Here is a 17,755-nt window from a genome sequence, read left to right on the forward strand (position 1 = left end):
AAGTTGCCCGGGGCGTGGCCGGCCTCACGTGACCCAATGTCACGTGACAGAGCCTGCACGTGATCCGACCTGCGATGCTGAGGAGATGAAGCTGCGGAAGTGGACTGGGGCTGGAGTTTGGGGTTCTACGCTAGGTTGGGGCGGAGGAAGCTGGAGGAGAGGGGAAGACGCCAGGGAAAGGTGCAGAGGCGGGTTGGCCGGGTGGCGCTGCGGCCTAAGGCCCGAGGCAGCGGTGCGGGATCGGCCACAGCACGGGCCGGCAGTCCGGCGGGTCCCGTCTGGAGAGAGGGGACCTCAAGCAGCCAGTGGAGCAACCAGTCTGGGAGCCTTCGACGTCGGCGCTGTGGGCGAAGGAAAAGGCCTGGCCTGCTGCCTCTTCTCTTGCAGCAAAATCCGCTGCTGTGAAGGAGCTGGCAGGCGGGCGCTCTGTAGATAGAGAATCCTCATCTGCCTGGGCATCATCTTGCTCTTTATGACCTGCTTGGCTGCTACTGTGTAGGGCCTGCTTTGCCCTCTCAGCCTTGCTTTCAAGTTCAAGGACAAGCTTTTCATTATGACAGGCATAAAGCTCTTTATAATTCGTCCTCCACTCTCCCAGCTCAGGGCTCCGGCTGTTCTGTCTCACACTTCCTTGAAGTTCCCTCTGCTGAGTCGCCCTTGTGCCAGACAAACTTACTTATTGAAATAAAAATCCCACTTTCTTTCCAGTCATGTGTGCCCAAGGGCGAGTTATTTAAGTTTTCTGAGCTTTCCTCAGTGAAACGAAGCTACGTATCTTGCAAGGATGTGATATTAAAGTGATAATATTGTAAAACAGCTGCCACGGTGCTTGGCCTAGGGTGAGCCTTCAACCTAGAACATGCTACTGCCCCCATGCAGCTTGCTCACACCCAATCTCCGACTTTTCTTTTGTAGTCACCTCAGTTATCACCTCTTTAAATAACAACCTCATTATCCTAAGTGCAGCTTAAGTGACTTACGTTATTTTCGATGGCTAGCGGAAGGGACTGCGCTACATTGGAGAGCTGGAGTGGTCTGGAGTTCCACGGTGTGGTGGACAAGAGGCCACCTCTCCTGCGGCCTCTCAGTGTCTCGCCGGCGGCGTTCAGCCCAAGCTAGATAGACACAGCCGTTGACCGATTTAAACATTAAACAATACAGCTGCCTCAAATCTTTGGGAATTTCAGAATGACTGACACTGCTGAAGCTGTTCCAAATTTTGAAGAGATGTTTGCTAGTAGATTCACAGAAGATGACAAGGAGTATCAGGAATACCTGAAACACCCTCCTGAGTCCCCTCCAATTGTTCAGTAATGGAATAGCAGAGCTGGTGGGAACCAAATAAACAGGCAATCGGTTGCAAGATAACAGTTCAGAGGCAGGGACGGTAGATGAGAGTGGCAAAGTGACAACCGATCCAATCAGCAGCGTGGACAATTCTGGGATAACAATTACCCGCAACACAATCAAGAACCTTACTATCCCCACTAATATGAACGTTAACAACCAGCGGCCTCCTTACAGTTGCTACTGATAGAAGTGTTGGCAGCTTTTAGTAAGAGCATTTACTCTGTTACTATGACAAAAGTTTGGGTGTCTTCTGTCGGTCATAGTTTTCCATGTGATTTTACAGAATGGATTATTGATTTTTTTGGAATTTGAGACTTAAAAAAAATAGATCTTACTTGCGAGATGTGATGGTTGCTGGGAATACCTGAAATTGTGGATTATATTGCTTGACTTCTAACTCAGAGTATTCTTTGTTTCATGACTTAATAGTGCTTTGAGTTTGGTATATTTTTCTTATTTGACCTCTAGGAATTCTTCGTTTTACACAGAAATAAAAATTTTAAAATAGAAAATGCTTGCTTTTACTTTGTAAGGTAAGAGACTATCCATATGCTTAGATGTGCTTGTTTCTAAAATTCTAGAGGTTAATACAATCAGCTCATGAATGCACAGCTATGCTTCTTTTGATAGATCGTACATAACATCAGCAGTTGAAAGGTAAAACAATTGCTTATCTTTTTTTTTTTTTTTGCTTTTGTTATGTCACTATGGTACTTTGTGATTCCTTACCCTATAGATAATGAGTCAACTCCACATTTATTTGGGTTTCTTTTTAGAGGGAAATCAGTAATAAAGCTGTAAAATAATGAAGGAAAAAAAAAGTCATTTTTGATGTATTTATCCTAAGGTATTACATTGTATTGTAATCATTTAAATATTGGTCTCTCCTTTAGTAATAGCTAACATTTATCAAGTGTTCAGTATTTACCACTTTATACCTTTTTCATTTAATTCACACAATGACTATGAGGGAGGGAATATTGTTTCCAGATTATAGTTGAAGAAACTGAGGTACAGAAAGGAGCAACTTACTCATGATTAAGTAACCAGGAAAGAGACAGACCCAAGAACCCACACTGTGAACCAATATGTTACAGTAACATATAACTGTTAATACTAAGGCTAGGCTGGCCTGGTGGCTCACACCTGTAATCTTAGCACTGTGGGAGACCAAGGCAGTTTTGACACCAGCCTGGGAAACATGGTGAAACCCCACCTCTACCAAAAAAAAAAAAAAAAAATTAGCTGGACGTGGTGGCGTAGGTCTGCAGTTCCAGCTACTCAGGAGATGGAGGTGGAATGATTGCTTGAGCCCTGAGACCAAGGTTGCAGTCAGCCGAGATTGCACCACTGCACTGCAGCCTGGACGAAGAGTAAGACTGCTATCTGCAACAAAAGTCTTAGTGTCTTAAGGGGACTTCATTTTTAAGTCACCATGTACCAACCTCTTCCACTTCCCTCACATTCATTAAAATACACCCACACACACACTCTTTAGAACTTGGAACTTGGTTGGTAAAGTTGAGGCGAGTCAATTACCAAACTTGCATTTCATCTAACACCGTCATGGGCAACTTCAGTGGCCACGTACTTAACACCCTTAATCTATGTCCCACACCCTGGACTTTATCACTGAAACATTGTGACTTCAAAATCTGAACTTCTCCTGAATAGGGTAGCCTATTTATTTATTTATTTAGAGACAGGGTCTCACTCTGACACCCAGGCTGGAGTGCAGTAGCATGATCTTGGCTCACTGCAACCTCCACCTCCTGGGTTCAAGTGATTCTCATACCTCTGCCTCCCAAGTAGCTAGGATTACAGGCGTGTGCCACCATGCCCAGTTAGTTTTTGTATCTTTAGTGAAGATGAGGTTTTGCCATATTGGCCAGGCTTGTCTTAAACTCCGGACCTCAGGTGATCCACCTGCCTCGGCCTCCCAAAGTTCTCCGATTACAGGCGTGAGCCACCACGCCCAGCCACAAACAGTTTTTCAAAACAGTACAGTACAGTAATTAAAAGCACTAGCTTAGGCAACAGGTTGATTTTGTGTGCTGCAGCTAACCTCAAAGTTGTAAGGATTAAATCAGATAATAAAGTGCTTTTAGTAACATGCCTGGCACAGTTCACTGATTCAAATATTGAAAAAAAATTTTTTAAATTATACATACTACTGTGTACCTTAGGAAAAATTAGAATTTAACAGATATGGCTAAGTTTGAGCCTTCCAGTCCTTTCCTTCGCTGCATACTCTTCAGAGACAACTGGGATCATGCTCTGGGAACGTGTCTTTCCACGTCTTTTTCTTTGCTTTTATAAACATATGTTTCCATAGAAATGCTTGTATATAGAGGGGGCACCGTATCATGCTGGATTTGTTATTCGGCACTTTTTTGCTTGATCTACCTTGGATGGCTGTCTAATTGTTACAGCTTTTACCTTTTAACTATTACTCAGTATTCTTACTAAGGTAAGACTATGCTGATGTTGTTTATATTTCTCTAGTAATAGGCCAGGCATGGTGGCTTATGCCTATAATCCCAGCACTTTGGGAAGCCAAGGCAGGTTGATCACCTGAGGTAAAGAGTTTGAGACCAGCCTGGCCAACATGGTGAAATCCAATCTCTACCAAATACAAAAATTAGCCAGGCGTGATGGTGGGTGCCTATAATCCCAGCTACTCAGGAGGCTAAGGCAGGAGAATTGTTAGAACCCAGGAGGCGGAGGTTACCGTGAGGTGAGATCACCCCATTGCGCTGCAGCCTGGGCAACAAGAATGAAACTCCTCAAAAATAAAAAAGTAAATAAATAAATCAAAACATTTCTCTAGTAACAGACAATCTTGATATCTTAATATTTTGCTTTTTATATTCTTGTTACATTCTTATTAAAGAATGCATTTTTATTTAGATTTGAAGTAAATCTTGTGTATTATTTGTTACAGCACATCTTTTGCTTCATAACTTGCTGCATCATGATTATGATTATTATTTTTAAAAGCTGTTACCTTTTTGAAGGAGGAACCTAAACGCTAAGTGACAGTATCTCTTCTTTAGCTTAATAACTAGTAGTTCTAATTTGGTATTTTATACTCAGCACACCACACAAATGAGTGATGAGGAAGAGGATGATGATGGCTGTGACCTTTTTGCTGACTCCGAGAAAGAGGAGGAAGATATTAAGGAAAGCTGTGCTCACCACCTCCCTTGGTGTCCCCCAGCTGACCCACTGCTGTGACTTGATCACAGTCAGCATGCTCTTCCTTTGGAGTCACAGCTCAGATTTTGTTAATCCCAAGAAAAATGTCCTGACATCGGGAGAGAAGAAAATACTAAAGAATTTTAAAATGGCTTGTTCAGGAAAAATTAGTTTCAAAAGGTCTGGTAGTAGCTGTGTGTTACATTGCACACATTTCAGGAAGAAAATAGCAAGAAAAGTTATTTCCCTTGTGAAATGGTTATCACTTGCTTTCTCATTCTAGAGTCTTCCTCATCCAAACCTGGAAAGAAAATCCCAGCAGGAGCCGTTTCTGTATTTTTAGGTAACATAACTTAAGGTTTGTTTTCTAAAAACTACACAAATACTGTTTTTTCATTTTCAAAATTATTATTTTCTAAAGCCTGGCTGGGGACAAGAAAGCACCTGGGAGCTTCAAAGGGCTTTGAGCAGCTTATAGAAAGAGCTCATTTACTGATGTTAGCTCTTATTCTCCTAGAGCTCAGTGGCCTTGGACTTTTTTGTGTGTGAATGACCTGGTGATTCTCCATGGTGAGATGTTCTGTAGCAGTAATGGATAGAGGCTATCTGGCCCTGTTAACGCACTTTGTGGATTAACTGAAATGAGAAGTTCTTGGTGGGTGATAATTATTTTCTGTAAATCCAACAGGCGCACACTGGCTCACAGCTGTGGCTGTCTTGTCCCTCCGCCCACAGGAGACACGGATGTGTTTGGTGCTGCCTCCGTTCCATCACTGAAGGAGCCCGAGAAGCCTGAGCAGCCCACTCCAAGGAAAGGCCCCTACGTTCCCCCTCCCACTGGCCTCTTTGATGATGATGATGATGACGACGACTTTTTCTCGGCACCCCGCAGCAAACCTTCCAAAACAGGTACCTGCTCCCGCCTCTGCTTCTGGGACTTCAGCCAGAAAAAGAATGTTGCCTAAAAAGGACTTAAGCTCCCCTAGTTTTGTATCTCTTATAGTACCAGAATCCCTTCTCCAGCATTCCTGTCATTGAGCTGTTGTGTCTGTACTTACATAGGTGTGGTGCCTGGGAGGTCTCTTTTGTGAACCAATCTTTTCTGCTCTATAAGCTGATTAGTATGATTATTTTCCTTATAGAGAGTGGAAATCCTTTTCCCTATAATTTTTGCTTAATTTCTAGTTCTGACCTTGGGAATTATAAAGTTTTAATCATACTTTCTTCCAGCCGACCTTAGTCAAATACGTGAGCAACATGTTGTGTGCTGGCCGTTTAGTTCCCAGCTTCTCTTCTCTCTGCCAAAACGCTCGGGTGGCCTTGGTCTTTCCTCAGATGATGGGGTTTTCATCCCCTTGGCCACTTTGGCCTTCTCCTTCCTTTTCCTCTTAAATGTAAGTCCTGTGTTCCTGAAGTCATTCCTGTAAATCATTTGTTTTTAAATGTGCAGATGAATCTCCTTGAGGGTTTTGTCAAAATGAAGATTCCGATTCAGTAGGTCCAAGGTGGGGTCTGAGAATTTACATTTCCAGCAAGCTTCATGGTCTGTAGATCACACTTGGAATAGAAAGACTTAGATTCATTGACTGCTTTTCCAGAAAAGAAAGGTAGATCCCTGCGGTGCACATGAATTTCAGCAAGCTGAAAAAATAAAAAAGGATGGCATAGGAATAGATGGAACCAGAATGCATTTAGAAGCAGGCTGTCCGGACTTACCAATCTTTTCCAGTGTTGGATGTAGAAAGTAAGGATGGAAGCCGAAGTGTGAGGGAAAACGATAGCCTAGTTAATCTAGAAAGAGTGCAAATGGATGCAGAATGCACCCAGGTCTCAGTGAAGTTGACAGCGAGTGAAGGTAGTAGTGCTTTTTGTAGCTCCCCAGGGCTCTCACTTAGTGGATATCTTTGAGAACTGATTTAGAATCACTAGTAAATTGATGCTGCTTCCTTTGACAACTCCTAGTCTCTTCAGACATTCATGAGTCAGTGACCTCATTTCAGCAACACATGCCCCATTCGGTATAGCAGTGCTTATGGTGGTGAAGATATTCATCAGTAAGGTAAGCTGTGGCCCTTCTATTCAGTGGAATATTGTGTGACTGTTAAAAAGAATGGGGTCTACGCTTATTGACTTGGGAACGTTTTATAGGTACATTAAGTGGAAAACGCAAATGGTAAGACACATTGTTCAGAGTATCTTCTTATTTATAGCCTTATTTGTAAATAACTAAATTTAATTCATTAGTACATCCTTTGGGAGAATTGGAAGCATGTATGCAGAACTGTTCCCAATGTCCGTCTTGTTTGAGTAGACTGGTGGAATTATGAGGGGATTTCTTATTTGCTTTTATTTGCTTTTGTACAGGTTTTTTTTTTTTTTTTTTTTTTTTTTTTTTTTTGAGATGGAGTCCTGCTCTGTCTCCTAGGGTGGAGTGCTGTGGCGGATCTCGGTTCACTGCAACCTCCATCTCCTGGGTTCAACCAGTTCTCCTACCTCAGCCTCCCGAGTAGCTGGGATTACAGGTGCCCGCCACCATGCCCAGCTAACTTATGCATTTTTAGTAGAGATGGGATTTCACCACCTTGGTCAGTCTGGTCTCAAACTCCTGACCTCAGGTGATCTGCCCACCTTGGCCTCCCAAAGTGCTGGGATTACAGGCGTGAGCCACTGTGCCCAGCCCAATTTGATTTTTTTTAAAGCAGGAGCTGAGCCTTCATTTCTCAGATTCCTTAGATGATTGACTTGGTGGTCCTCTTGAGTTTCTTTCTTCCTCTAGATTTCTCTTCACCTTTTAAGTTAGTCCAAGCTTCTCTAACCACAGGAGACTGCTACTTGGACAAGCATATCAGCCTCATGGTTAAACTGTTTGTTCTGTCTTTCAACTGGGCTGCTAATATGCTCTTTGAAAAATTCCAAGGGAAGAGTATAGTTTCACTTACTATTTCTTTATAAGAAACCAAGAAACAACATAACTTTTATGTTAATCTTCGGGAGAGAAGAATTTTTTAATCTATGAATTTTGTGGTAGAATTTTTTGTGGTAGGATTTTTGGCCTTATTGTAATTTTACGCCTTGGTATTTTTAAAGGCAAAGTTCAATCTGCTGCCAATATCTTTGGTGATGAAGAAGGAGATCTGTTCAAAGAAAAAGCCCAAGCATTGCCAGAAGCCACTGTGAGTCAGACAGATGAAAATAAAGCAAGAGCAGAAAAAAAGGTGAGCAGGAAGGAAGAGTTAACGCAGGAGCACTGATCTGTGGCGTTTTAATAATTCATCCGGAACCCAAAGGGAAGTATTGTTCCCTTTCACGTTCATATTGAAGAACTTCAAACAGAAAGTGGAAAGAATATTGCAGTGAACACCCAAATAACTACCACCCAAACTGATCAGTTCTTAGGGTTTTGGCAAATATTTTCCGGATGTAAACCTTGTTACATATCTATTTTTTTCCTGAACTATTTGCATGCAAGTTGTTTGAACTGTTTGCTGCATGGAACTGTTTGTGTGTAGTCATTGTGACATTCTACCCCTAAATATTTCATTAAGCCTCTCTTGAAAAGACTTCCATATAACCACAGTGCCATGATCAACAGCTGTGAGACTAACAGTAATTCTATAGTAGAATCTAATATCTAGTCTGTATTAGAATTGCTCCAGTTTGCCCCAAAATGTCTTTGTAAAATCACCCCAACAAATAGAATACAGATTTAAAATTATCTCGCCTATAGTTTATATTGTAATTTCCTCTCTTGTTCCCAAAATGCCGTTTATAGCAGCAGTCCCCAACCTTTTTGGCATTAGGGACGTAAGGAGAGTGCAACTTGCAACCTAGATCCCTCGCAGGCAGGGTTCACAATAGGGTTTGCCCTCCTGTGAGAATCTGATGCTGCTGCTGATCTGACAGGGGGAGGAGCTTAGGCAGTAATGCTTGCTGCTCACCTCACCTCCTACTGTGTGGCCCAGCTCCTAACAGGCCATGGACTGGTCTGCAGCCCAGGGTTGGGGACTCCTGCTTTATACTTCTTTGGTGTGTTTTGATTTTTTTTTTTTTTTTTAAAAGAAACCCAGGATTCAGGCAGTGTGTCTGCATTGCGTTTGGTTGTCCTGTCTCTTTGGTCTCCTTAATCTAGAGCAACACCTCCCACATCTTTTTTTTTTTTTTTTAATGTCCAGCCACTTGTCTTGTAGAATGTGTCTTGTGAATTTGCTTGATTATTTTCCTCTGAGTAGATTCAGGGTTAGCAGTTTTGGCAAGAGTACAAGCAGACAGGGTTGCGCACTTCCCATTGGATCATCTCCCAGGACACATCAGGTCCACTGTCTGCTTCATTCAGACATGTTTGTCACTTGGTTGTTAGGGTGCCCACCACACTGCTTCACTGGAAAGGATCCTGTTCTCTTTTGCCATTGATAAGTTGATCTCTAAAGTGATAGTTGAACACAGTGTGAATATCTGTTATCTCCCAGCCTTTCACTCAGTGTTTTAAAAATCCATTGATGATCTTTTCCTGAATCGGTTAACCTGTTAGGGAGCATAAACCACCGCTTTTTTAATTCTGTATTTCTTATGGGTTGACATTCTTCTGAATAAAGAGTTTCCTCTTCCTCTCCTTCCCCGACTTTTAGTATTTCTTTGGGATCATGGATTCATTCTTCAATGTAAATGATAATCCATTACTATCATTCTTCTTCTTCTTCCTTTTTTTTTTCTTTTTTGAGACAGGCTCTTGCTCTGTTGTCCAGGCTAGAGTGCAGTGGTGCAATCACAGCTCACTGCAACCTCAGCCTCCTAGATTCAAGTGATTCTCTCCAGCCTCAGCCTACCAAGTAGCTCGGCCTGCATGCACACGCCACCATGCCCGGCTAATTTTTGTATTTTTTTGTAGAGACTGGGTTTGACCATGTTGGCTGGACCATCATTCTTTTGATGCTCAGATTGACCTGAGTTTGGCCAGTGCTTGTGTCCCCAGCAGTCTTTAAGCCCTTCTGACTGCTTGATATTTCACTGCTGTCCCACACAGCTGATCCCTCCTCTTTCTACAGTTTGTCTTATCATGTCATGTCCTGGCTGCGAAACCCTGACTTTCTCCTGCCCACCACCTAAGGCCCAGCATTCAGAACCTGGCAGGCCCATCAGGCAGCCTGCCTTTCCATGCCGTCTCTCACTGCATATGTCCCATCCGTGCACCCATTACCCAGGCAGTGTGTCCTGCCCCCCGATATACCAGATGTGTCCTCTGTTTGTCTTACTGTTCTCTTAACAGAGCCCTCGGCTTGGTGCCTATCATAGCAGAGACTCCTTGCATTTTCTAAATGGTTGATTGAGTAAACCCTCTTTTCTGGGTATCTTATTTGTTAATGCTTAATTTTTCTTTTTCTTTTTTTCCCCCCCAACAAAGGTTACCTTACCTTCCAGCAAAAATCTCAAGCCCTCGTCAGAAACAAAGACTCAAAAAAGCTTATTTTCAGATGAGGAGGACTCTGAGGTATGGTATTCTTTTCCTTAGTTGTTGGTAGTGGTCTATGAATATGACATAGAAACTATTTCTGAATCAGGTTTTTCTCAGTGGAGTTGTAAGACTTTTTGTTAAGTACTCCAGTTCTTTAAAAATTGTCTCTAGAGGCCAGGAGCTGTGGTTCATGCCTGTAATCCTAGCACTTTGGGAGGCCAAGGCAGGCGGACACCTGAGGTTAGGAATTTAACACCAGGTTGGCCAACGTGATGAAACCCTGTCTCTGTTAAAAATACAAAAATTAGCCAGACATGGTGGTGCGAGCCTGTAATCCCAGTTGCTCAGGAGGCTGAGATAGGAGATTCACTTGAACCCAGGAGGCAGAAATTGCAATAAACCGACATCACACCATTGCACTCTAGCCTAGGCGACAGAGCGAGACTTCGTCTCAAAATAAATAAATGAAAAAAAATAATCTCTTGAGAGCTTAAGGTCTTTAGAAAGCAATATGTTTACAATACTTTTCACTTTTGGGTTGGACTGTATTTACATTTCCTGTGATGAAAATACTCTCTCTTTAGGATGCTCAGCTTTTAGACTATGAATGGGCTCATGATGTGATGAGGAGCTTGCACCAGAGTGGAGGTCACCGTGCTCCTTCCTTTATTCACATTCTCACTAACTGGACCATGGCTTAGTGCTGTAGCGGAAGGATTCTGGCATAGCCATCTGTCTTGTCGAGACTGAGACCGCTAACAGACTGTGGGACCTGGTTCACAAGTTGCTTCAGTCCCTCCAGGCACCTTAGAAGCACCTCTTAGAATTTCACTGCATTTCCTGAGTCTCTCAGGCCTAGGTCATCTTAGATCTAATTTTAAGTTAGCCTTGTAGGAGATCAGAGACCTGTATGAGAATGTAATGGGAAGTAATAAGCCCCTTTTACAGAAAAATATGTGGACATGGCAGAAACACGTATTTCAAGAAATTGTGGGCTCTAGGTTAGGCTCTCACGGTTGGACTTTGCACTCACAGCAAGGATGAACGTGGAACCCTTTGGAAGTAGAGTGATTGTCCTTGATGTAAAGAATACCTTTGAGGCTATTGTTTCACTGAAGGCTAGTGTACAAAACATGGGAATTAACCAGAGTCCAGTTAAGTCACAACCCTGAGCCCTGAGAAACAGCATGATGGGGCCTCCACCATCTTATGCTCATGGATCCCGTGTATCACCCACACCTGCACCTCGGGGTCTTTGCACCTGCCCCTGCCACTCTGAGGAAGGCTGTTCCCAGAATCCAGCTTGCTTCCTCACTCTTTCTCTGTGAGGCCTCCCTGACGAAGTACACACAACTGGAAGCCTGCTAGCACTTACCACCCTGTACTCCTGGTCCCCTTTCCTATTTTACTGTTTACCACAGCACGTGTTGCCAGGGACAATGTATATTTACTTATTCATTGTCTGTGCTTCCCACTAAAGTAAGTGCTATGAGGGCAGGACTTTTTATTTCCTGTTTGTATCCTTAACAGCCTGTCCTTAATACCAGTGCTTGGCATGTGATAAGCCATCCAGTAATTGTCGACTAGACAAGAAAACCATATGTGAGCAATTGCAGTGACTTACGAAGTGTTCTGGTTATTTGTTGCTGTGAAACAACTTAACTCCAAAACTTAGTGGTTTACAACACCAATAGTTTTGTTGTCTCACAATTCGAGAGGTTGACTGGGCTTAACTAGGCCATTGTCACTGAGGGTCTCTTGTGTCTGAAGGTGGCTGGGCTGAGGATCAGCTCACTCCTATGTCTGGTACCTGGGCACTGGGGCCCCTGGGACATCTCTCATTAGCTCTTTGTGGCTACCAGCATGTAGTCAGGGAAGCCGGGCCTCATCCATGCTGGCTCAGGGCTGTAGGGGAGATTCGTCAGAGAGAGCCAAATGGAGGCCATGTCGCCTTCTGTGTTCCAGCCTTGGAAGTCAATGGTGTTCCTTTTGCTTCATTTGTTGATCAAGATGGTCACAATGGCCCATCCAGGTTCATGGGGGAGGGGCCGTAGGCTCCCCTTCTTGATGGTGGGAGTGTAAATGAACTCTCAGACTTGTGTGAAAACCCTCCCAAAGGCTTTGCCCCTTGTGTGTCATCGTAGAGTGAATGTTTTTATTGGATATTGTTGGGATTCTGAGGCAAGAAGTAAAACTAAGGCAGTCTAAGAGTTAAAGCTTTGGACCCGAAGGAATGAGTCCTGATTCCTTTCTCTGTATCTCAAGTGTGAGGCTGACACTTTCCCTGTGAAGTCATTCTGGGGGAACATATTTGAGGTAATGGAAGTGTGTTTTTTTGCAGTACCAAGAAAGGTATTAGTTAAGGGTCCAAAACTGTGATGTTGACATTTGTTTGTGTTGTTTGCTTTGGTTTACTTTCATTTTCTTAGAGCAGCAGAACCCTTTCTCTTGCCATTGTGGAACATGCAGGAGGGGCACGGGATGCCTGGAATTCCCCTTGTGACCTCTTCAATCTAAGTAAACCCATGGGACTCCAGAGAGCACAGGGGAAAACCACTGTATGGAGGAGATCTCACTTAGTGAACTCATTAGGTCTATATTTGAGGAGTAGACATCGACTACATAATTTTTTAAAAAAAAACTGTCCAAATAGGTCTTAGAAAATATGTTCTTGGCCTATTTAATTGTTCGGCTCTTGTGTATTGAAGTTTCTCTTCCCAAGGGAATAGATGTCCCATTTTATGTTTCTACTTCATGTAGCTCAATTTGCAGGTCTTTCTTTGCAGGATAAGCTTATATTTTATAACATTTTGACCATTTCTTTATTTTTACATTTTTTTACCTTTTTGAGATGAAATTTTATCTTTTTGTCCAGGCTGGAGTGCAGTGGTGTGATCTCCGCTCACTGCAACCTCCATCTTCCAGGTTCAAGCAATTCTCCTGCCTCGGCCTTCCGAGTTGCTGGGATTACAGGCACCCACCACCACACCTGGCTAATTTTGTGTTTTTAGTAAAGATGAGGTTTTGACATGTTGCACAAGCTGGTCTCGAACTCCTGACCTGAGGTGATCCCCAGCCTGCCAAAATGCTGGGATTATAGGCATGAGCCACAGTGCCAGGCTGAAAGTTTCTTTAGAATCTAGCAGGTCTTATCCTGGTTTGCAACATCATATACCTGTAGTTAAGCTAAATAGACTACCAAACATTTAAAAATAGAAATTTAATTTTTATTTATTTAAAACAAGTAAGTCAGTCGGGCGCGGTGGCTCATGCCTGTAATTCCAGCACTTTGGGAGGCTGAGGCAGGTGGAACACGAGTTCAGGAGATCGAGACCACCCTGGCTAACACAGTGAAACCTGGTCTCTACTAAAAATACAAAAACATTAGCTGGGCGTGGTGGCAGGTGCCTGTAGTCGCAGCTACTCAGGAGGCTGAGGCAGGAGAATGGCGTGAACCCAGGAGGCGGAGCTTGCAGTGAGCCGATATCACGCCATTGCACCCCAGCCTGGGCGACTGAGCGAGACTCCATCTCAAAAAAAAAAAAAAAAAAAAAAGAAAAGAAAAGAAAAGAAAAAGAAATAAGTCATAATCTTAGGAGAGAAGGGTGTTCTAAATAAAATAGTTGTAGCTCCATTAATTTGGGAATCTAGCCCCTGTTTCTTTATTGACCCTGTCTAATCTCTGATTCTTTAGACAGTAATGGGAAGCCATTCTTATTTATTTATTTTTTTAGCATGGTGTAGGAAATTGATTTGAAAACTTCTTCCTGCCTCCTGTTATTGGGGTGGGAATACAGAAGCCTCTTTGCTCTGCAAGGCCATCAGATCCTGTGGCTCTCCTCCTCCTTACCACCATTGCCCACACCCTGCACAGACCCTGAGGCCTATCCTTTTAAGGACTCTGTCTGAGCCACCTTCCCTCTAAGGAAAGAAGCCTAGATACATGGCAGCCGTCATGTCTGAGTCACTTGTGTTTTATACTCACCTAATATTTTTAAAACTGATATTCTTGTTAACAGCAACTTTAATTTCAATCCAACAGGATTTGTTTTCTTCTCAAAGTGCGAGTAAGTTAAAATGTGCGTCTCAGCTCCCTAGCAAGCTCCCCACGTCGGTTTCCCTGTTCGATGATGAAGACGAAGAGGTAAACATTGTTATTGCAACACTAGATAATTTAGATTAGGAGAAAACGGTTGTTGATTAACTTTCTACCCAGAGGCTCATATACTAGCAAAAGGTGGTAGGGAAGCGGTCAGGCTTCCTGAAGTTTATATAATAAAAATATTTCCGCTTTTATTTCAGTGACTTCTTCCTTATATCTTCCTAGCTGTGCAATGGAGAAGACATTAGTTTCTTGACGCAGTTCTTTTTGTTGTTGTTTTTGAGATGGAGTCTTTCTCTGTCACCCAGGCTGGGGTGCAGTGCTGTGATCTCAGCTCACTGCAACCAGATTCAAGTGAGTCTCCTACCTCAGCCTCCCGAGTAGCTATGACTACAGGCGCGCACCACCACACCCGGCTAATTTTTGTATTGTTAGTAGAAACAGGGTTTCACCATGTTGGCCAGGCTAGTCTCGAACTCCTGATCTCAGGTGATCCACCTGCCTTGGCCTCCCTAAGTGCTAGGATTACAGGTATGAGCCACCATGCCCGGCCTCTTGACATAGTTCTTATGGAGTGAAATCTATAGGTTTTATTTTTAAAATCCACCTTTGAGAAATACAGTTGACCCTTTAACAGTGTGGAGGTTGTTTTGACTTCCATATTGCAGTGAAAAATCCATATATAATTTCTTACTTCCCAAAAACTTATCTATTAATAGCTTACAGTTAGCCAGAAGCCTCATGGATAACATAAAGTTGATTAACATAAAAATAGTATAGTATCTATTTATATATTTTTATATTCCTGACATATCTAGCATTTCCTTAGTTTTTTTAAATATTTCTAGGCTACATGGTTTGTTTGCAAGATTTTTCAAATTGTTGCAAATGTCCAAAAAATTTTTCAACATATTACTAATAAAACATTTGTGCAGAAGTGGACGTGTGCAGCTCAAACCTGTGTCATTCAGGGTCAGCTGTACTTTAGTCTAGAGGATGGATCAATGTTATACCCAGTGACCTACAAGAATGTCTTGCATCAAGTGGAGATACAAAGGAGATGGCAGCCATGTCCTGACCATGGCCTTTCTTTCCCATCCTGGATGGAGAGAGCACATTGGGGAAGAGAAATAAGAGAGAAGACAACCCAAACCTTAACTCTGATGCAGTACTGGGCAGTGATGAGCTCATAGGCTTTGCCATCAGACCCCGGGTTCATATCCCAGCTCCACTACTGGCAAACCAGGGACCTGGAGCAAGTAACCTTCCTTAAACTCACCGTGGCTTAACAGTGAGTAGGGTCATTGTGGCAGCTGTAACTACTAGTGTGACACTCTTGCAGAGTGCCGGCACATAGTAAGTGCATAGTGAATGTGAGCTTTGTCATTAGTATCCCCAGTGGACACCAGCTCATTACTCTCCTGGCCTGTCCTACATTACCGCACTCTCCTTAAAGGAGACTTCATCCAGGAAGACACTCCCTTCATCCATCTTCACATTCCAGGGCTGTTCACCTGCTGTTAAGAGTTTGTCCATCCGAACTCAGACTCAGGCCCTCTGATGCTTTTGTTCCCCTTACCTGAATAAAAGCACCTTAATAAATACAACTTTTGGGGAGTGCTTGACCACAGAAGAGTTTATAAATGCCCTTAAACCTAGTACACCAGCAATTTTATTTAGTAAACTATTTCTTCACTTTATATAATCTCTTTGAAACTAATGAGAAACACAAGGCATGCCTTCCCTCCATCCCAGGTGTATGTCTTTCTTACCTGTAAAGGAGTGGAGACAGACCCCTAGTTCTCTCCTTTGAGCCATTGTTCTGGTTTCTCATTTGTGGAGAGGACAGTGTGAGTTTCTGGCTGCTGCAGGGGCTCCCATGCCCGTTGCAGGTTGTAACCCCCTGAAATGAGCAGAGAGGCACTTGCCCACAGGGCGACTGGATGGGGCTCAGTTTCTCTTTGTACTCCGTGATCTCATTCACATGTTGTCCTCTTGCTTCTTCCCAGCTGTTCTGCCTTCGAGTTCTATGGTAATCTCTTTCCCTTCTATGGGTGCAGTGGGAAAAGGCTGTAGTTAGGGATTTACTAGCATTTTGTGAGTTTTCCCCGCCAGAGGTGTTATTTGTATACCTGACTGGAGACTTACTTCCTAACAGTTTGATGTAGGAAGACATCCTGTGTTTTCTGTTTATAAAGTTGTCTTACCTTTCTGCCATTTGCTTTTCTAGGATAATCTTTTTGGGGGTACAGCTGCTAAGAAGCAGACATTGTCTCTACAAGCTCAGAGACAAGAGAAAGCAAAACCCTCCGAGCTCTCCAAAAAGAAAGCATCTGCCCTGTTGTTCAGCAGCGATGAGGAGGTGAGCCGAGGTTTCTCCTAAGAAGAGGGGAGTGTTTGATGGGATTTAAGAGTTAAAGCCATCCCAAGTATCTTCTTTTTCTACCTGTTTTATATCTAGTGACATTCAGTCACCAAAGGCGATGTTCACAAGATTGTCTTTTCTGAAGGAAGACATTTAATGTAATATATAATTTAAAGATGAATCTCTTCAGAATGGTTCGGAATAAATATGAGTCCCGCACGATAATACATGCTCCTTCTAATGAGTTAGGCCGGCTACGGGAGAAATGATTTCTCACCCATCGCTAGGTTCATGGTCAAGTCCCCTATAACAAATGACAGATTAACCAGAGAAAAGTGTGCAAGTTTATTGAAGATAAGTTTTACCTGACACAGGAGCCTTCAGAAAAGAAGACTCAGAGCAACAGGAAATCCTGTGTCGATTGTATGCTGTCTGTTGAAGAAGCGGACAGTTTTGGAGAAGCACCATGAGATGAAAGGGGTGTGACCTGATGGGAATAAGCTGGGGGAGCTCAGCAAGGCCTGTGTGGTCAGATGATTCTCTGCATCTTTACAAATAAGGAGGCTCCTTTCCTCTGGGAATAGGGAGGACTGGAATGAAGGTCTTATGACCTACTCCCGAGAGGGTTGGAGGATTCTTCTATGGCCTGCTGCAGAGGAGAAGGGCCAGGGAAAGGTCAGAGAGACCTTTCTGCTTCTCAGATGCCAAGGTGTCATATTTTGAGGTAGCATGTCCCGTATACCCCAATGGCCGTATATAGTAGTATCTTCTTAAATGACTACTGTGTTTCATTAATTTAGAACTATAGCTAAACATGGTAGGAGTTACCTATTGAGGTTAAATTCCTTTTTGAAGGAGTCTTACCAATATTTTTGTTTGTGATCTGGATAGCTATTATCAAAGTCAGTAGTGAATATAAGTTAGTTTATTTGCTAACTCAATCAGATTTAGTAGCAGGAAATCAGATTTGGCTGTGCAGAAATATGATGATATTGGCCGGGTGCAGTGGCTCACGCTTGTAATCCCAGCACTTTGGGAGATCGAGGCAGGTGGATCACAAGGTCAGGAGATCGAGACCATCCTGGCTAACACGGTGAAACCCCGTCTCTACTAAAAAATACACGTAGTTAGCCATGCGTGGTGGCAGGCATCTGTAGTCCCAGCTACTCGGGAGGTTGAGGCAGGAGAATGGCGTGAACCCAGGAGGCAGAGCTTGCAGTGAGCTGAGATGGCGCCATTGCACTCCAGCCTGGGCGACAGAGCAAGACTCCATTTCAAAAAAAAAAAAAAA

The 17,755-nt window shown here is 43.2% G+C and overlaps 1 protein-coding gene across 1 annotated transcript; it reads left to right on the forward strand.

Moving 5' to 3' along the window:
- The first annotated feature begins 4,803 nt into the window (after nucleotides 1-4,803).
- Nucleotides 4,804-17,755, forward strand: LOC135964895 (WASH complex subunit 2A-like). The gene is made up of 7 exons (XM_065520023.2): nucleotides 4,804-4,891; nucleotides 5,284-5,457; nucleotides 7,636-7,763; nucleotides 9,947-10,033; nucleotides 14,040-14,141; nucleotides 16,330-16,461; nucleotides 16,839-17,755. Exons 1-7 carry the CDS (start codon nucleotides 4,804-4,806, stop codon nucleotides 16,932-16,934), a joined length of 807 nt encoding a protein of 268 aa, XP_065376095.1. The 3' UTR covers nucleotides 16,935-17,755.

The sequence above is a fragment of the Macaca fascicularis genome, chromosome 9, assembly GCF_037993035.2.
Source record: "Macaca fascicularis isolate 582-1 chromosome 9, T2T-MFA8v1.1".
Lineage (NCBI taxonomy): Eukaryota > Metazoa > Chordata > Mammalia > Primates > Cercopithecidae > Macaca > Macaca fascicularis.

What these genes read in the sequence shown, in the direction of transcription:
- LOC135964895 (XM_065520023.2), top strand. Translation starts at nt 4,804, where the DNA reads ATGGTTATCACTTGCTTTCTCATTCTAGAGTCTTCCTCATCCAAACCT. An exon ending in TCGATGATGAAGACGAAGAG is followed by an intron (nt 14,142 to 16,329) that starts GTAAACATTGTT and finishes TTGCTTTTCTAG; the next exon opens with GATAATCTTTTTGGGGGTAC. An exon ending in TGTTCAGCAGCGATGAGGAG is followed by an intron (nt 16,462 to 16,838) that starts GTGAGCCGAGGT and finishes TACCTGACACAG; the next exon opens with GAGCCTTCAGAAAAGAAGAC.